The sequence below is a fragment of the Ursus maritimus genome, unplaced genomic scaffold, assembly GCF_017311325.1.
Source record: "Ursus maritimus isolate PB19 unplaced genomic scaffold, ASM1731132v1 scaffold_23, whole genome shotgun sequence".
NCBI classification, from domain to species: domain Eukaryota; kingdom Metazoa; phylum Chordata; class Mammalia; order Carnivora; family Ursidae; genus Ursus; species Ursus maritimus.
This window is the reverse complement of record NW_024424786.1, coordinates 34,855,441-34,876,726: the sequence shown is the minus strand read 5'-3', so window position 1 is coordinate 34,876,726 and position 21,286 is coordinate 34,855,441. Positions and strand designations below refer to the sequence as shown.

At 40.3% G+C, this 21,286-nt stretch overlaps 1 protein-coding gene and 1 pseudogene across 1 annotated transcript; both read left to right on the top strand.

The window, feature by feature from the left end:
- Positions 1–9,576: 9,576 nt before the first annotated feature.
- LOC103666261 (olfactory receptor 5B12-like) lies at positions 9,577–10,578 on the top strand. Its single transcript, XM_008694276.1, has one exon. It carries the CDS (start codon positions 9,634–9,636, stop codon positions 10,576–10,578), a length of 945 nt encoding a protein of 314 aa, XP_008692498.1. The 5' UTR covers positions 9,577–9,633.
- Positions 10,579–20,069: 9,491 nt separating this feature from the next.
- On the top strand, positions 20,070–21,015 carry LOC103666260 (annotated as a pseudogene).
- The last annotated feature ends 271 nt before the right edge of the window (positions 21,016–21,286 follow it).

Here is a 21,286-nt window from a genome sequence, read left to right as displayed (position 1 = left end):
GTCTTGTTTACTAACAACTTCATCCCCAATACATAAAGTATAGCCTGGTTCACACTAATTTCTCAGTAAACATTTGTTAAATTAATCAATCAATCAATCAATCAATTGAGCTGTGAGTCCAACAGTTAATATATTTGAACTACTGATAATTTAGTTCATTACCTATTATGCATTCTTTAGAAAAGAATTCTAGAACATTTCATATGACACAACTAGTTTTGGGGCACTTGGTGGCTCAGTCAGTTAAGCGTCTGACTCTTAATTTCTGCTTAGGTCACGATCTCAGGGTTGCGAGATCAAGCCCTGTGTCAGACTTGACGCTGAGCATGGAGCCAGCTTGAGTTTGTCTCTTTCTCACTGCCCCTCTCCCTCTGCATGCTTGTGCTCTCTCTCTCTCTAAAAAAGAGGGAAAAAAGCCACAACTATTTTTTCACTCACTACTTGTATTGCCCAGATTTGGAAAAATTAATCTTTTGCAAACAACATTGTCAAATGGATAACATATAACCAACTTTTAAATTAAAATTTTCTCATTAAATGGCAAATAACATAAAATTAATTCTATTTACTAAATCATACAAAGGCAAAGTATATACAGTTTCTTAATTAAGAGAGCTTTAAAGTAAATTATGAAATCAGGTAAGAAGGTTATGCCAACTTTCTGGTTTTTAAGAACTACTTTAAGTAACCTACTAGCTTTATATCTTCATATACATTTTCAATCAGCTTGTTAGTATTTCCAAAATTCTTCCTCAAATTTTCGTTGAGATTAAGTCGAATCTGTAAATCAACATGAAAATGGCATATTAAAGTCACCTTTCCTCCTGTATAGCTTCTCCCTGATTCTTTTCATTGGTGTTTTTGGTTTTCTACTTTCCAGTACTGCACATGTTAACTTAGATTCTACCTAATTGCAAATTAATGACCAGGGGGCCCTGCACACAGTCTGATCCCTCTACAATGACATCTTGTGGAGCCCTGTTGGGATTTCAGAGGATAATGATAAGAATGAGTAGGGACTTTTAGAGACATGGAGTTCTCAGGGGAACAGGACCCCTTGAGGGCATCCAGAGTTCCTCATCCAACTTACTTGCAGAAGAAGCAGTTTACTTCTAGGGACTTTGTTTGAGTTGTTAAGTGAGCACACAGATACATTGTCGTTTCTTCTTTTCCTATTTTTGAGAGACATTAGCTCTATAATATAAAGTTCTCACATTTCTGTATGCCCATTCCTGAGAGTTTAGAAAAATGTATGCAGTACCCACCCAGATCAATATACAAAACAGCCCCATCCACCCAGAATTGTCTCCTGCTTCCTTTGTGGTTAGCCCCTCCCATCCCCCCAGACCCTCATAACTTCTGATCTGCTGACCCCCCACATAGTTTCGCTTTTCACATTGTCATAAAATGGAATGATAACAATATGCAACCTCTTGAGTCTGGCTTCTTTCACTTAGCACAGTGCAATTAAGATGCATGCATATCCTTGACTGTATCAGTAGTAGGTTCCTTGCTGTCAAGCTTCATTCCTTTATTGAGATGTAATTTATCTATCATAAAACTCACCAAAGTATACAATTCACTGGTGTTTAGTATACTTACAAATTTGTGCAATCATCACCCTAGTTAATTCTTGAAGATTTCCCTCACCTCAGAAACACTCTACACACCCAACTAGCAGTCAATGTTCATTCCCTTGCAACCCCCTTCCTCTGGCCCTAGGCAACCGTTAACCACCTTCTATCTCTATGGAGTTGCCTAGTCTATACATTCCCACCATGTCTTGTGTAATATGAGATCAATTGTGACAGACCTCTTCCACTTGTCATAATGGTTTCGAGGTTTATTCATATCGTATCATGCACCAGTACTTCATTCTTTCTTGTTGCCTGGAAATACTCCTCAGCATGACTAAACCACACTTTGTTTATTCACTCTTCACTTGATGGGCTTTTGGGTGCAAGTGGTGTTAGTGTTTTAGGTATGGGTGCTCACAGAAGAGCCTTGGAGCTGGTGTTTGAGGAAGGCATGAACACAGCTCTGGGGTCTAGTGTGTGGGTATTCCTGTGGCCACGGTGGTTCCAGTGTGCTAGGTGTAGGCACTAGTGGAGTGGCTGTGCAGTGGAGGTAACTATAAAATAATGCAGAAGAAATTAAGGAAGATCTAAATAAGTTGAAAGACATGCCATGTTCATGAGTAGGAAAATTTAGTTTTAGTGTAAGATGTCAATGCTATCCAAAGTGATCTAGAAATTAAATAAATTCCTTTCAAGATTCTAATAGCTTTTTTGGCCAACACTAAAATGCCAATCTTAAAATTAATTTGAAATTAGAAAGGACCCAGAATTGCCAAAACAAGCTTGGGAAACAAAGTCAGAGGAATCACACTTCTTGATTTTAAAACGTACTACAAATTTACAGTCATAAAAACTGTGTGGTAGTGACATTAGGATAGACTAATCAATCAGTGGAATAGAATTGACAGTCCAGAAATAAACCCATACATAGGTGATCAATTGATTTTTGCAAGGATGCCAAGTCCATTGAATGTGGAAAGAACAATCCCTCCAATAAATGGTGCTGAGATGATAGGATTTTCATACATTAAAAAAAAATTAAAGTTGTATCCTTACCTCACATCATATACAAAAAGGGGACTCAAAATGGATTAATGACCTAATATAAGAACTAACCCATAAATTTTTAAAGGAAAACATAGAGGTAAATTTTCATGACTTTAAATTTATGTATGGACTTTTAAATATGACATCAAAAGCATAAGCAATAGGAGAAAAAAATAGACTAATTGGACTTCATCAAAATAAAAACACCAAGAAAGTGAGAAAATAACCAAGAAAGTGAGAAAATAACCCACAGAATGGGAAATACATTTGCAAATCACATGTCAGATAAAGGTTTGATCTTTAGAATGTATAAAGAGCTCATACAATTCAATAATGAAAAAAACAACACAAATTAAAAATGGGTAAACATTGCTGCTAAGAACATTGGGGTGCATATGGCCCTTCTTTTCACTACATCTGTATCTTTGGGGTAAATATCCAGTAGTACAATTGCTGGGTCATAGGGTAGCTCTATTTTTAACTTTTTGAGGAACCAAACTGTGGAAGGAGCTGAGATGCCCTTCAACAGATGAATGGATAACGATGTGGTTCATATATACAATGGACCTCCTTCTTTCTCTGCCTCTTTGCTTGCTTGTGCTTTCTCTCTCTCTCAAAAAAAAATTAAACATAGAGTTACCATATGACCCCACAATTTCACTTATAGGTTTATGCCCAAGAGAATTGAAAACATACATTCAAACAAAAACTGGTATAATAATACTCATAGCAGCATTATTTACAATTGCCAAAAAGTTGAAACACCCCAAATATCCATCAGCTGATGTATCAAATGTGGTCTGTCCATATAATAGAATATTATTCAGCCAGAAAAAAGAATGAGGTACTAACACATGCTAAAACATGGAAGATCCTCAAAAATATTATGCTAAGTGAAAGAAGCCAAACATAAAAGGACAAATATTGTATAATTCCACTTTTATGAATTAGCTAGAATAGGTAAACCAATAAGAAAAATGATTACTTGTTTACAGGACGTTAGGGAATAGGAGGAATGAGGGTAAACACTAACGTATATTGGGTTTGATTGTATGGTGACGGAAGTGTTCGGGAAGAAGGTACTTGGATGTTGCAAAGCAGGAATACGAAAAGCCATCAATGGTAGACTTCGAAATGGTGAATCTTATGTGATTTATAGCTCAGTAAAAAATACTGAAAATAAAAAGAATGAAATTGAGCCCCTTCCTCACACCACATACAAAAATTAACTCAAAATATAAACCTGAGTGTAAAAGTTACACCTCTAAGATTCCTAGGAGAAAATACAGGAATAAATCTTCATAAACTTTGGTTGGACAAAATCTTTTTATGTATACTACCCAAACCACAAGCAATAAGAGGAAAGATATGTATATTGGATTGCATCAAAATTAAAATATTTGTACTTCAGAAATCACCATCTAAAAAATGACAGGTCAATCTAGAGAGTGAAAGCAACTGTTTGAAATCTTATATCAGATTAAAATCTGACAAAGAGGAATGAAGTATTGATACATGGTAAAAACTGGATGAACCTTGAAAACATTATTCTAAGTGAAAGAAGCCACTCACAAATGATCACATATTCTATTATTCTATTTATACGAAATTTCCATACAAGGCAAATCTATAGAATTGGCTTTGCGGTTTCCTGGGGCTGGGGTGCAGGTGGAAGGCAATGGGAGTGACCGATAATCAGTACAGAGTTTCTTTTCCATGTGATAAAAATGTTCTCAAGTTGTGGTGACGATTGCACAGCTCTGAATATGCAAAAAAATCATTGAATTATAAACATCAACAAGTGAATTTAATTTTTTTTAAGAATTTATTTATTTATTTTAAGAGATTATGCCCAAGTTGGGGGGAGGGGAGAAAGAATCTCATGCACACTCCACGCTGAGCATGGAGTCCAATGCGGGGCTCCATCCCAGGACCCTGAGATCATGAGCTGAGCCAAAACCAAGAGTCAGATGCTCAACTGACTGAGCCACCCAGGCGTCCCAACAGGTGAATTTCATAGTCTGTTAATTATATAACAATAAAGCTGTAATTTTAAAAAGACATAATAAGTGATAAGGGGACCAGTACTCAAGGATCTGTTAAAAAAAAAAAAAAAGAAAGAAAGACACACAGACAACAAAACATACATAGCTTATTATATGCGTATTAGGGCAGGATAGACTTTGTCATTTGCAATAGCAAATCAGCCCCAAAGTCCAGGATTTAACACAACAAAGATTTATTTCTTACTTCTGCTGCTACGTGCCTCTCTGCATGTGTTCATTCAAACCCGCAGCTGGTGGAGGCTTTGTCGTCTGTAGCTACCCCCCTGGAAGGGGGGTACTGTGGCAGGGGGAGGCAGAGGAGAGGCAGTCCATAGCTGTGTACTGGCTTTTCTATACTTCAACCCAGAAATGACACACATCACTTCTTGTCCAACCCATCACATGGAACTCGTTCATGGCTCTACCTGGTTGCTAGCAGACGAGGAAACGAGGGGAGCAGATGCAATGTTTGAGCACCACTATTTTTGTTCCACATAATGTATCATTTTTTACTGATGGTAAAGTAGTAGCGCTTAAATTTATTGACCTCTTGATATGTGCTGGACATCTCATTAAATCTTTAGGACACTCCTATGAGGGATATATAGTATTATCCTTCTTTTTATAGGTGATACTTTGAAGTTTTGAGAGACTGGATAACTTGGCCAAGGTCACCCTGCAACAGGGGGCAGAACTAGAATTTGAAGGCAGGCCCCATGACTACACAACTCAGACTTGCAGCAGCTACATTGCACTGCATTGATGAAGGAGAGATAATTCTACCTGGTGCTTGTTTATGGTCAAAGATGACTATGCAGATGAAAGAATGGATCCACACCCTTAGTTCTAAAAATGGGGGGGAATCCCCCCAAATATCCCTGAATCAGCTCTGTAGGTTAAGATAAATAACTATTTTGTTTTAAAAAACTTTCCTGGAGGGACGCCTGGGTGGCTCAGTTGGTTAAGCATCTGATGCTTGATTTCAGCTCAAGTAATGATCTCAGGATTGTGAGATCGAGCCCCATCTTGGGCTCTGTGCTCAGTGTGGAGTCTGCTTGAGATTCTCCCTCTCCCTCTGCCCCTCCCCACCATGCACTCTCTCTCTCCCAAATAAATAAATAAAATCTTTAAAAACTAATTTAAAAAGATAAATAAATAAATAACATTCCTGGGGATAATTGGAGGCCTTTAAGAAAGATGTAGATTTGAGAAAGCTCGCGTGAGTTCCTAACATCACCCAAGCCAAGATCTTAGTGAGGTTTTTTATTTTTGTTGCCTAGCATGGCTATGGTACTGCTGATTTGCTGATTGGAGGCTCCTCTCTAAGCTTCCATTCCCTTGTGTCTTCAAAAGCACTCTCAGCTAAAATACACACAGACGCTATCCTCTGATAGGTCCTGTCAGGTTCAGGTCAGAAGGACCAATCCTGGATCGGGAGCCTCCTGAGATATCCACTCACCCAACACTAAATGTTCCCCTGAGATCTGTGGTATGAAAAGATCATTGTCTCAGCCCTGGTGTTTGTAAGGGCACAAATTATGTTCTACAGCACAGTGCTTCTCCAGCATGATGCTCCCCTGGTTATGGACTTCCGGTCAACAGTGTGGCCATGAAGGTTTTCCGTACTCCCAACTTTGTATCCTCCTTTGTTCCTAGGACAAAAGTAAGTATCAAGAAAACACACAACCGTAACCGATTAGAAAGGAAAGGGGCTCTAGAAGGTCCAACGATGTTCATTTTACAAATGAGGAAAACAAAGCCAAATCAGCTAGATCACAGGTCCCCTGTTAGCTGATCATTCACCACTCTCTCCGCTGATGGCAATCAGATGTCTTAAATGAATGGTTGGGGTGACAAAGTCAAAAAGGGAGATCGCGCCTCCTTATTCCTTTTATTTAGAGCATGCTAGAGGAATAGCAGTACAAATACAGCTCCCTTTCTGAACCTCAGGAGTTGTACAACTTTCAACATCTGTTTGGGTATCTTGAGCATAAAGTCATTTTCTTTGGGAACGTCAAAGTTTGGATTTTCAATATTATGGGCTGAATATCCTGCAGTAACCATGAGATGAGATAGACCGTGGAAAGTAATGGCTTAGAGTGCTTGACTAAAATGTTAGCATCTTTTATGCTTTTCAAAGAACTTTCATATTTCTTGTCACATCAGAGCAGAAAAGCAGCCTATGAGGAAGATGGACAGTGTTTCATTGTGAATTAAGAAGATATGGGCAGCATCAGGTCTATACCCAACTGATTATCAACAGAACCAGGATCAGAATTGGGCATGTATTTGTGGTAGAGTGGTATCCACACCCCTACATCTCAAATTCCTGCATCAAAAGAAGCTGTTTTGTGTCCTATTATACCTACAGACTGTATAGATAAGAAATTTGGTCAGTATGTTGGCCAATCTTGGTACATCAGTTACAGAAATTAACTTTTTTTTCAAAACTAAATGCAATTGGATTCACATGTGCATTTGGGCCAAATCTAGAAACTCTAGCCAGCACAGACATTTACGAATTGAGGAACCAGTCTCAGAAGGAAGTAACTTCATTGTCACTAGGGTGTTCTGGCACATACCGGACACTTTCATGATAATTTTGTAATACTTTATACATGCATTTATAAAAGCACTTACCACGTTGGGGAGATAATTTCTAGAGCCGACTGACTCTACCCCTTTAAGAAGTCGGGATCATGTTATTCATTTTGTAATGCCGGCTGCTTGTGCAGAGGTGGCTTATGTGCCAAGGCAGCTATGAGGAGAACAAGAGGGAGTTATACCTGAAAACATGCCATGTGCTAGGCATCGCGTTAGTAGAGCTCCAGAAATCACTTAATTTCATCTTTTCAGCTGTGTAAAGTCGATACATTGGGCATTATATGAACTAGGTCTTTCACAGACAACGAACTGAGGTTCACAGAGTATAAGTAATGTTCCCAAAGTCACATCCCGTCTAGGCTGCTAATCAGTGAGTGACATTTATCGGTACTTCTATGGGTCAGTTATACATGGCATAAATAGTCCCCTTAGGCTTTTCTTCTAAATGGTTGTATTAGATCTATCACCTGACACATTTTTTCTGCGCATTTTTTCTTTTAGGTTTCAATCCTATCTGTCTCATTTCTACCGACTACTTTTGCACATCACTCCTTAATTGAGATTTTGATTGTGCCCTGCATTTTCCTAATTACTAATACCTTTTTGCTTATAATTGCCTATTTATACAAATGTGCTTACCAATTCATGCTTTTATCCATGATGTTTCTTCTACCTAGTATAGTAATAGTCGTAGTAATAGCTTGAATTACTTGAGTACTTGCTGTGTAATTGACATTATTTGAAGTGTTTTGCGTGATCTAAGTTATTCTATTCATCTACTTCAAAAGATGAAAATTGTGATCATTCCTGCTTGAAAGATCAGGAACCTGAACCACAGGAAAGATGATTAACTTGACCCACTATTTTGAGAAAGCTGCTTAGTATTATGGAATTTATACAATATTGGCTGGGTTCAAATCCCAGTTCTACCACCAGATTTGCTACTTTGGCAAGTAACTTACTTCTTTAAGCCTCATTCCCATTTGAAGTAAAACTGGGGTAATAATAGTATTTGCCTCCCAGAGTTGCTAAATGAGTTAATATATGTGAACAGCCTAGAACAGTTTCCTGATACAAAATAAGTACTATATAAGGATTTGTTATTATAATAACTAATAATTGTTATTATATTTCTTGAGTCTCCAAAGCCACCACTCAGGAGTAATCATCTCCAGAGGGTTTTCCTTAGTCCTTGTGTTGGGCTAACCATACATCCCTTCTACTTCCAAAGCTCCCTGGAAATACATACTTCTACTTTAGGAATACGTTATGGTGAACATATCTTTTGGATAATAGGTCTCTCTCACAAGGCTATTTGTAAAGGCAGGGCTATATCATATCCTTCCTTCATTATGAAGGATTTTTAATCCAACATAAATGAATGTGATAGGTTCGAGTGAGAAGTGTCTCTTGGGTTGGGAGGGCTTCTCATACTTATACCCAGGGCAGCCATAGTAAGCTCTTAGCTAAGCTGCCATAGGAGGTGAGCACAACCAGATACACCAGAAAACATGGATGGACATCCATGGCTTGGTTGAGGATACAAAGTCTCTAGGTGAGATTGAAAGTGACTATTGCATCTCCCCCCATTCTTCGTCCCCATGAATAAACAAAGACATGGGTGGTGGTAAGAGATAGAAAACATCAGCCTAGGAGAAAAAGGGTGTGACAAAGAGAGAAAACAACTAAAGTTTTGCTTCCACCTTTTGGAAAGCCGTTTCTTCTTTTTTAGAGTTACTGAAAGACGCCAAAATATAGCTAAGAATGTGCCAGAAATCATGAAGTTTCCTTCAGAGGCCAATGGTTAATGTGGAGCACCCAATTGAGGGACCTCGCAAATTAGAAAGATTAGAGCAGGGCCCCAAATCACTGCATATCTTCAGCCATTATGAATATTATGAACAAGTCAGTGAGGGGTCCCTCCGAGACAGGGAATGTATTTGATGAAGCTTGTCATATCATATGCCAGTGACTTTCTTTTCTATTCTGTTGATTAAGCTTCCTATGTACTTGTAATAAGAGTGCTTTCGAGGTACGGCAAGTAGTGGGAAAGAGTACTACTGGTGTAGTGTAATAGCGTGTACCACACAGCAGGCAAGCTGAAATGTGCCTCCAGAGTCATAAGGACATTCCAGTGTCCTTCCACATCACTTCTAGACGAAGAGCCACACTCAACCCACCCCTTCCCGGTGTTCAGTCCAACTTGTTGCCCACGGACTCCTGCCCTTGGCAGAAAGCTGACACATGTGGACAAGAGGCGCTGTTCACAGTCAGTTCCCATGCTAGTGATCAAATAACATTTTCTTGTGTTTGCCCATCTTGTCATAGGTGGCTCTCATGATGATTCCCAAGTGACTTTGATGGAGAACATCTCAGAGGTGACTGAATTCATTCTTGTGGGGTTAACAGATGCCCTAGAGATGCAGGTCCCTTTATTTACAGTCTTCACTATCATTTACTTCATCATTCTGGTTGGGAACGTTGGGATGATCGTGTTGATTCTGTGGGACTCTCGTCTCCACACACCCATGTACTTCTTCCTCAGCAACCTCTCCCTCGTGGACTGTGTTTATGCCTCAGCTATCACTCCCAAGGTAATGGTGGGGTTTCTCACAGGAGATAAGATCATATCCTACCATGCGTGTGCTGCCCAGATGTTCTTCTTTTCAGCCTTTGCCACTATTGAAAGTTTCCTCTTGGCTTCAATGGCCTTTGACCGCCACGCAGCAGTGTGCAAACCCCTGCATTATGCCACCACCATGACAAGTGCTATGTGTACCTCACTGGCCACTGGCTCCTACATCTCTGGACTCTTGCAGGCTTCCATCCATGTTGCCCTCACCTTCCACCTCTCCTTCTGTCATTCCAACATAATTAATCACTTTTTCTGTGACATTCCCCCACTGCTGGCTCTTTCTTGCTCTGATATCTATGTGAATGAGATTGTGCTCTTCACATTGGCAGCATTCAATGTCTTTTTCACCCTCTTGGTTATCTTGAACTCTTATCTGTTCATTTTTGTTGCTATTCTGAGGATACGCTCAGCTGAGGGACAAAAGAAGGCTTTCTCCACCTGTGCATCCCACCTGACCACTGTTTCCATCTTCTATGGGACAATCATCTTCATGTATTTACAGCCAAGTTCTAGTCATTCCATGGACACAGACAAAATGGCATCTGTGTTCTACACCATGGTCATCCCCATGCTGAACCCTGTGGTCTACAGCCTAAGGAACAAAGAGGTCAAGAGTGCATTTCAGAAGGTGATTGGAAAAGCAAAGTCTCCACTGGGTTTTTCCTACTAATTAAAAATAACATGCAAACCATGTGATATTTCTATTGGACTTTTAGTACCTAAGAATATTTTTTTGAATTTTAATTCTTTCTTGTCTTTTATTTCTCTGAGAAGTTCCTTCCCCAATGAGACTGGTTCTATTCATGCTTTGGGAATGTGACTGGGCAGGAAAAATTTTGGATATTTTTTTCCAGAAAGAGAATGTTGCTTCTATCTTAAAATGAAGATTATAGTCCTGGATACTGTAAGATCCTAGACTACTACTACATTGGTCTAAACATCTTTGTAGATGAATCTCTAAAGTGTATGGTACCAGAATTACATTTTTAATTACTAGAATTCAAAATAACTCTATGATTTTTGCATATGGTATGGTTCTCAGACATTCATGCTCTTAAGAATTACCTTGAGAAACATTGAAATGCGGAATTCTAGGAGCTATCCAGATAATTTAACTTAGTATATTTCTGATAGAGCCTAGACATCTATAGAGTTATCCCCCACTATCCACATATACCTGGATCCTGAACTTAGCAAAAATGCCAGTGGTGAGCGTAGATAATGAGGGATACTATTTGAGCTTAATCTACTTAGTGCCTGAATTTCAGAGAGAAATACATAGTTCAGAGGGTGAAAATATATCCATACCTATTCCTTAACGGCGTTCTCATAAAGTTCATGTAAGAGACTATGGATAGGGAGGACTGCCTGCATTCTAACAAGCTTCACCTGTATTCCAGGTGAGCTTGGTGTGCAGATCACACTTTGAGAACTGTGTCTCTAGAGCAGCAGTTCAAAAACATTCTTGCAAGACCAGCAGCATCAGCTTCACTTGGAATTTATAGAAATCCCCACCCCAGACCTACAGATTCAGAAACTCTAGGAGTATAGCCCAGCTATCTGTGCCTTAGCAAGCCCTCCTGGTGACTCTGAAAGGTTTGGAAACCACTGGACTCGACCTAGTAACACTAATCTAGAACAAGGGTTCTCAACCTTGGCTGCACATGACAATAATCTAGAGGAGATTTTTAAAATACTGCTGCCTGAATCCACCTCCAGAGTGTAGGATCTAAGGATAAGACCTGGACACCAGGAGATTGTCAAATGCAGTCCCTTCCTCAGAGCCTGGTATAAAGAGGGGATTGAGACCAAAGAAAAGAGTATTTATTTAGCATCTAGTGCCTGCTCACTATCTGCCTATGTGAACTCATTCAGATCCCACACTACCTCTGAGGGGATCAGCCATATAGAGAGGAGGAAATGGAGGCTCAGACACAGGCAGAGGGTGGCTAAGTGAGAATTTTGAACCCAATTCTGTGGGACCCCAAAACACACCCTTTCCAGTTTAGTTCGGCTAACAATTGTTTAATAGCATAATACAATGTAGTGGGCATAAAGGATATTAGGGTTAAGAATTTTTCTCTTTTGAGGTGCCTGGGTGGCTCAGGTGGTTGAGCGTCTAACGCATGATTTCCAGTCAGGTCATGATCTTAGGGTCATGGGATCGAGCCCCATGTCAGGCTCTATGCTCAGAAAGGAGTCTGCTTAGAACTCTCTCTCTCTCTCCTTCTCCCTCTGCCCTTCCCCCTGCTCTCTTTCTCTTTAAAAAATAAAAATAAAATATAATTTTTTGAAAATTTTTTCTCTTTTATCAGGGACCACTAGTCTTCTCAGTACAATACAATTATCTTTGTAACGAAAGCGTTAAGACACAAGGAGACAGGAAAAGTCACAATAATATTGATCTAACATCTCCTTGAAACTGTTCAAATCTCCTTCAGTGTTGACATTCTGAAGACCCCAAATCCCCACGCTCATCACAGCTCTAAGCAAGAGCACATTAAACAACATTGGTCTTTGAGGTCCTCAGAGGAATGTAAAGCGGACCAGAGCCCACGTGTTCTATCCATGCATTGCTACTATTACAATGAAGCCCTTGCTATCTGGGAAGGTCTGTCATCCCTGTTTGCTAGAAGCTTTATGCTACAGACTCACTTAGATAAAGCAGCTGAGCTGGGAAACCTGCATGTTCCAGCGAACATCTAGTTTTAGGACGGATGATCGTGAACCTGAACATTGGATGTGCTCCCCTTCAAATCCCAAATGTCTCATCACCTTACTGGAAAGAAATAGGAAAAACAGTAAAAGGTGAATGTGTGCCCAGAAAGCCTCCATGCCCTGACCTTCTAAGTCCTGGTGGGCTTGTGTGGGGTATGAGTCACAAGGGCTGTATAGCACATTCAGCAGACAGGTTTAGACCATGATTTAACCACGTCTAACACCCTGTGGGGGACAGCAATGGAATAATGTAGCAATTCATCTCCTCTCAAAGATGTCTGTAACTTTTTAATAAAAATGTTTAATAAATGTATACAACTAAAAGTTTCTGTCCAATTATTTGTGGGAATGGGAGCTGGTATAGACAGGATGTGTGCCCCCAACTTTCATACATTAAATCCTAACGTCCCATGTGATGGTAGTAGAAGATGGTCTTTCAGAGAAGACAGTTTAAGTGTCTGGTGAAGGTGATGAATGCTTTTAAAAAAGAGATCCCAGAGAAGTCCCTTGCCCCTTCCACCATGTGACAAAGGAGCAAAAATGCAGCCATCTGTGGACCAGGAAACAAGCTCTCATCAGACAGCAAATCTGCCAATGCATTGACCTTGGACGTCCCAGCCTCCAGAACTGTGAGAAGAAATAAATTCATGCTGTTTATGAGCCCCCCAATCTATGATGCTCTGAGTAAACTAAGACACAAGCATCAGGAACAGCCGAACGAACGCAAACCCTCCCCCAAACTAGTAACTGTCACTTTGATTTTAACAAGACACTGAATTCCAGATCAATAGCGAGGGAAAATCTTTTTAGTTGAGCCACAGAAGAATGAAATGATATCCTTGGTCACTCAGGTTCAATCAGGCCAAGTGGGAGTTTTCTACAAGTCAAAAGATGATCCCTGGACCTGGCATCTGACGGGAATTGTGCACGCCTGAGGATTGCTATTAGCTCATACATCTGCCCTTTCATCTCTACCAGGCTTGATTTTTAATAGGAACCATTAAATGTTTATTCAGTGAAAAATTAAACTAATGAGTGAGGGAGTGTGTGACTGGGTGATTACATGAGTGAATAAATGAACGAGTGAATGAACTGAGATTGAGTAAATGAGTCAGCACCAAACTGGGTCCCTGACAGCTAATTACAGGACTCAAGATTTGCTCATTTTATGTGCCCAAATCACGGGAATCTCTCAGATCATCCCACAATGTTCTTTCTTCCCTCATCCCTTAAAGTACAAAGCATATTCCTTCTCACTAACTAAACCCAATGCTTATGTGTTAGGATAGAGTCCACCTGTCACCCTGCAAGCTTTTGAGGCATTCCAGATGATCACAAAATTCAAGAAATTAAAAATGATCAGTTTGAGTCTAACACAGGGAAACAAAAAATAACAGGATGTCTAACCCTTATAGGAAAACCTCTACTGGTGAATATGGAATAGGAAAAAAAATAATGACCCCAGGGCACCTGGTTAAGTGGATGATTCTTGATTTTGGCTCAGGTTGTGATCTCATGGTCCTGGGATAGGGTCCCACGTTGGGCTCCATGCTCAGTGGGGAGTCTGCTTGAGAATTCTCTCTCTCCCTCTCCCTCTACCCCTCCCCACACTTGTGCTCTCTCTAAAATAAATAAATAAACCTTTAAAAAAGAAACAAAAAGAAAAAAATAATGACCCAATCTTTTCTATCCCATGGCCTGATAGCCAGATAGAAAAGCAGAGGGGATAAGGACTGGCGTCCACTGAAGCTACTCACTGTAATAGTGTTAGATACTCTCAATCTAGATGACAGCGGAAGTCTTTATTCCTCACGGAGACCTCATAGTTTGCATTGTCACTCCTTGAAAACCAGACTGCAAGGACAAGGACAAGGACAAGGACAAGGACAAGGACAATACTGTTTTTTTCTCTCAGGAATTCTCATTAGAAAGACAAACATCCAGTAAAGAGGACACTAACAGCCTTGCAACCATAAGAAAATTTTTTCATGAATTCTCCATTCCGAAGGAGTCTGTTGTGCTAGTAGTTGGAAAGAAAGAAAAAGAAAGAAAAGAAGGAAGGAAGGAAGGAAGGAAGGAAGGAAGGAAGGAAGGAAGGAAGGAAAAAAGGAAGGAAGAAAGAAGGAAGGAAAGAAAGAAAGAGTACTAAAGCAAGAGTTAAATCAAAAGCCTTTGATGAGATAATCTGGATTCAACTATATTAATAGTGCCTCAGTTACCCTGTCTACAAATGTGCATAATAAGAGTACCTACTTCATAGAGTTGGGGTAAGATTTAATGAGATAATACATTTTATGTACTTAGTACAGTGCTTGGCATAGTGTTAAGAAATAAATGTTAAAATTATTTTTATTATACATTTAGCAAAATTAACAGAGACAAAACTGGACCATCAATCTCTCTGCCTCTCTCCCACTTCATAACCACCTCACCTTATTTCTCCTCTCCTGCAGGTTCTTGAACTTTCTGACCCAGACCTGTGTTTATACAATACCTTCACCTGAGGACATGGTGCCAAGGACCGTATGGAGAAACCATAGCAAAGACCAAGTTCTTTGTCTGACTTTGTTTAACCCAACCAGTGAAGATACGATATGTTTCACGTTGTGACCTCCATGAGTACTTCATAAAAGTAGCCATTTCTACTGTTCTAGTGAGATAGAACCAGATGTGCTTTGGGATAGCGTGTGTGCATTTTGTTGGTGGCTTTCCCAAGGGAGTACTATTTGCTGAAAATGTGGGTAGAGGGTGAAAAGAAGAGGGAGGGTGGGGCAGAGAAGATGCTGAGTACGTGTGAACATAAGGGAGTATTTCTGTTACATCCTGTCATGAAGAGTTGCTTCTTTGCATGGTGTGATACCCCTTCCATACAGTTTTTGATGAATCCATCAGGAATTATTTATTCTGAGTCCAAATTCTACCATGAGTGTGAGTGTCAGCATAATTATACAGGCAAACACTTCTGAGCTTCTTGATTGGGATAAACCTTACCAATTCAGGGGTTAGAGCACTTGGAACCCATTGAAGGTAATCTGCGACTCGATTGTCAATATTCTTCCTTACGGATTGAGTGAAATTTCATCAGTCATTGTCCATTTAACATCGAAGAAGAAAGTAATGAGAAAAATCTTCTTCCACTACTCTAACTACATAGAAATTATATACCATGTTAACAACCTACTTTTGCTCAAAGTTATGATGGGACTTGTAACCTGCCCATGACAGGCGGAAAGTGCTCTGGTGACTTAGGTGGGTGAATACCAAAATAACGTGCGTGCTCGTGGCAAAGGTATTCAAGTACACAATAGCTAAGTCAAGCCACCCACTTGCTTGGGGCATGAAATTATAAACATAAGCACAAACATGCTCATTATAAATATAATATCCAAATTCATTATCATCACAGAAATGAATGGGAACAGGGCAGAGAGAAGTAGGATATGATTGACAGGGGAAATGAGAAAGCTACAAGTGACAGCTGGGACACAGTTCTTCCATATGTTCTCTATGCCTTGAGAGAGAAGGAGAAATTGTAGAGTTTTGAGGAGAGAGGGACCATGAAAATCATCTAGTTCAACCACTCATAATATAGATGAGGAAATTCAAATGTAAAAATCTTTAAAATTTGCCTGAGGTAACTTAGCATTTGAGTGACAAAGCTCAGCCTAAAATTCACACTCCCAATTGCCCAGGCGAGGGTAGTTTTAATACAGTCTACACCTTCTGGGAACCCTCAGCTGGCATGAACATTTCCCGCAGATCGAATTTGCCAGAATATCTATCCATAGGTTCCTACAGGTTGGGTATGGTAGGAATGAGGACACCATCTTGTGGCCCCCAGAGGACAGTTGTCTGTGACTGTCATGTGAAAAGTTGCCCATTAAGTTTGTGACAGTTGATCAACCCAGGAAATTTCCTCCCAGTATTTTTTAGTTGGATTTGGTTTAAGAAAGGCCACTAGGGAAGTTCCTCCTCTTTGGGACCCATTATCTTATGACATCCTATAGGGCAGTAAATTATCTGGCTAAATCAGGCAAGAATGGCTGTAAAGAGTAAAAAAAGAGTGCAGAAAAGGATCCTGGTCCTTCCATGCAGGACTCTGGCTTAGAATAATTCCAAAGTATCCCTACTTTCCTGAGTTCCTCTTCATCTTGTCCTATCCCAAGAATGGTTTTCTAAAACCTGACTCTTCCTAAACACAAGCACACTCTTTCCCATGCACATCGAGATGTTATGAAGACATCGCCTACTGGTCACTTTTCATTTCTAGGGGATTATACACATCTGGATCCTTATTTCCTGAAAGTAAGGAATACAGAGGGTCAGGCAGCATTCTGGAAGAGCTGCCTTAGTCATCTATAGGCAGAAACAAAAATTTTGCCCTTATGAATGTTCTCTGATGGCTGATGGAATGCAGTGAACTGCGAAGAGGTAAGGAAACATCTTGAGACTCTACTTTGTAAAAACTAATGGCTATTTTGTTTCCTAATTGATCTTAACCTGCTGTGTATAATACTTTAGAGCAAGGGTAGGCAAACTAGACTACAGACCAAATTCAGCCTCTTTTGGTACTGCCCTTGAGTTAGGAATGTGTTTTGTATTTTAAGAGAAAAGAATGAAAGAGAGAGGAGATGGGGAAGGAGAGAGGCAGAAAGACAGAGAGAGGAAGGGAAGGAGGGAGGAAGGGGGGGAGGAAGGGAAAGGCAGGGAGGAAAGTGGGATCTAGGAAGTGGTGAAGCCAGGGTCCAAACTTAGATCTTTCTTTTCTAGATCCAAAATGCTTGGGCTGACATCACAACTCCACCACGGACTAGCTATTTAATCTCAGACGATTTAATCTTTTGGGACCTCGGTTCTTTATCTGTAAAATAGGTATAACATATTACCTGCCCCATGGTGTCGTTGTGAGGTGCATCCGAATTAACACTTGGAGAGAATTTAGAGGAATGCCGTCACATTATGGCACAAGCCATTATTATTATTACGTCTGAGGACGCTTCCAGGACACCTAAAGAAGCTTTCGTGAAACATCAGAGAAATAAGTTTTGAGGAGTTAAATCTTTTCAAAGGTTTTATTTTATTTATTTGACAGAAAGAGAGAGAGCACAAGCAGGGAGAGCGGTAGGCGCAGGGAGAGGGAGAGGAGAAGCAGGCTCCCCACTGAGCAGAGAGCCAGACGTGGGCTCAATCCCAGGACCCAGGACCCTGGGATCATGACCTGAGCCGAAGGCAGACACTTAACCAACTGAGCCACCCAGGCACCCCTGAAAAGTTAAATTTACACATACTTCCCATTAGGATTCTAAGGTCCTTTTAATGCTTATTTCCACTGTGGATCACAAAGAGAATTTTTAGTTTTTCCCAAATGTGCCTGACTATGTACATATGCGTGCATGTATCTATTAACCTATTTATTTATAAATGTATCATATTTGTTTGTGTGCATGTATCCGTCGTTCTATCTGGGAAGAGGAGCATTTTATAGCTCCGGTATTCTAGAAAGATCACATGAAACCCTCATTTAGTAGAATTTTTCCCAAATTCTATTAAACATCAGGTCTCCCTTGCATGATTAAGGACACAGATCACTTGTTTTAAGATTTTATTTATTTATTTGAGAGAGAGAGAGTAAGAGAAAGACAGAGAGCAGGAGCAGGTGGACGGGTAAGGGGAGAGGCAGAAGCAGACTCCCCACTGAGCAGGAATCCTGATGCAGAACTTGATCTCAGCACCCTGGGATCATGACCTGAGCCAAAGGCAGATGCTTAACCTACTGAGCCAGCCAGGAGCCCCTCATTTCTTAAAATTTCTCATAATTATGGTCAAATGATAAATGTTTCATGAATGCTTATACACAGATCATTTTTTAATATTACCCTCTAACATATACAGTAGTTCTGCCCATTTTAGCTAATTCATCAGTAATTACTCATTTGCAACTCACGTTTCTCAAGTATTTCCAAAACATTACAACTGATTTGCCTTGATGAATGGATATAAAAAAATATGGGGTCTGTCTATCTATCTATCTATCTATCTATCTATCTATCTATCTATCTATCATCTATCTATCTATCTATCTATCTATCCACACACAATGGAATATTACTCAGCCATCAAAAAGAATGAAATCTTGTTAGTTGCGAAAATGAGGATGGAACTAGAGAGTATTATGCTAAGCAAAATAAGTCAGTCAGAGAAAGACAAATTCCATATGATTTCATGCATTGAAAAATTCTTTTTTGCATTCATGGTTCAACATTTCATACACTATTCTATTAACTTGAACAATAATAAGTGTACTTGGCTTGGTCACGGTTGGAAACAAAATCAATGGACTTGATAAGCAAAAACTTCAACTGGAGGGAGCATAAATGTTCAGATGTACAGAAATGAAGACTACTTGCCTAGAATTAATTCACTGTGCTATGAACACCCTACAGGACATTTTATAGAGGGAAAGGAGATCAAGGTGGTTAAGTACAAATCAGTTAACTATTGGCCATCTTAAGACATTTCCTTATTGGTTCTAACCACTTCTCAGTTGGCTGCCTTGGGATTTTCATAGAGACAATCAGATGCCTGTCATCTTTTTTAGTTGGGGATCGTGGTTTATTTCATATTTCAGAATTTCCAGAAAATTTTCAGATAAAAAGAGTGGTAGTTTTTACATGACACTGTTTTTTTGCCTCTCCTCTTAAAAATATGTTGTTTCTTAAATCAATCTGAACATCTTTATGTTTTAATACAGCGTATAAGCCCATCTGTATTTATTGTCCTAATTGATAATGTATCATTCTGCTTCTGACCACATTTGTTAAAAGATTTTTGTTCTATGGAATTCTGCATCCACTTTGCTCTTCTTTTTCTTTTGAATGATAACTTCCTTCTTTCATTTTTCTCTTTAATTTGGGGAAAGATATATATGTTTATGTTACATATATCTGGAAAAATACATTGTTTTTGTGCTTAATATTAAGGTGACTCATATTAAATTATTAACGTTAAATAAAGAATAAACTTTTCTCTGATCATCCACATCTAAAAAATAATGTGGTTAATACTGGTGACTCTATATGATTTGAGAAAATTAGCCCAGTTTTACCTCTCTCTCCTTTCGCTTACCCATTTCTTATATTTGTATATCAGCTGAAAGGTTTTAGATCTGGATTACTTTAAAGCTCTTTTTTCATAATGAACTTCTTAAGAATTAGATCTGAATTGAAATAATTATTTAGACACAACAGTGTTTTTATGATCTTTTATGATCACAAAATACCCTACACTAAATTTTTATTTAAATTTTTAACAAACTAGATTATTTGAGTAACTGAGTTACTATTCTTGCACGAAACAAAACTTGCCATTCTTTATTTTACCCAGGCAATAAAGCAACTCGGCAAAGGAAGATTCAGCACTTTCTGCTCTTCCTTCGCAGGAGGCATGGTTGCTAGGAGCCCTGTCCTCAACCAGTCCGGCCCCGCTGAGTTCGTGTTCCGCGTGTTCACCACCGTTCCTGAATTCCAGGCCCTCCTCTTCCTCCTCTTTCTCCTCCTCTACTTGATGATCCTCGGTGGCAACAGCGCCATCATCTGGGTGGTGCGCACCCACAGCTCGCTCCGCACCCCCATGTACTTCTTCCTGTGCAACCTGTCCTTCCTAGAAATCAGCTACACCTCTGTGGTAGTGCCTTTGATGCTTTCCAACATTTGGGGGGCCCGGAAGCCCATTCCCCTGGCTGGCTGTGGGGCCCAAATGTTCTTTTTTCTCACCCTCGGCGGGGCTGTTTTCTCTTGGCAGTCATGGCATACGATCGCTATGTGGCCATCTGCCACCCACTGCGCTACACCCTCATCATGACCCAGAAGCTGTGCATCCAGATGGTGGCGTGCGCCGCGGGCCTGGCCCTCCTCCTGTCCCTGCAGCTCACGGCCTTAATCTTCACCCTGCCCTTCTGCGGGCACCGCCGGGAAATCAACCACTTCCTGTGCGACGTGCCCCCCGTCCTGCGGCTGGCCTGCGCGGACATCCGCGTGCACTAGGCCGTGCTCTACGTGGTGGGCATCCTCGTGCTGACCATCCCCTTCCTGCTGATCTGTGTCTCCTATTTGTTTATCACCTGGGCCATTGTGCACGCAGCTCGCCGCGCCGGGCCTTCTCCACCTGCTCGTCGCACCTCACCGTGGTCCTGCTGCAGTACGGCTTCTGTGCCTCGGTCTACCTGCGTCCCCAGTCTAGCTCCTCGGTGGACGAGGATCGCCAGTTTGCCCTGGTCTACACCTTCGTCACCCCCCTACTCAACCCGCTGATTTACACTCTTAGGAACAAGGATGTCAAAGGTGCCCTGAAAAAGGCTATCAGTAGCAAAGGAAGAGCTGAAGCTCTCTGAAGTTTTTGGGGGACCTGAAGGAGGTCCTTGAGCACGTGACAACAGTGAAACTCTTCCATGCCAGATTTACATTTCTTTCTCCAAAGTTTGGATTTTCATGAATTCTGCAGCGTTTCGTTGCTACAGTTCATTTTCATTTTTTTAAAGTTCTCTGAAACTTTAAAACTCTGTAAACCGGACAGGGATACTGTAGGCTACTGTTCACTTAGCCACAAATTAAAGTCTACATTTCTTCTGAAGTAACATCATTGTCTTTGAAGCCTCCTCTTGA

Excerpts from the sequence above, each read along its gene's own strand:
- LOC103666261 (XM_008694276.1), top strand. The coding sequence starts at position 9,634 with ATGGAGAACATCTCAGAGGTGACTGAATTCATTCTTGTGGGGTTAACA.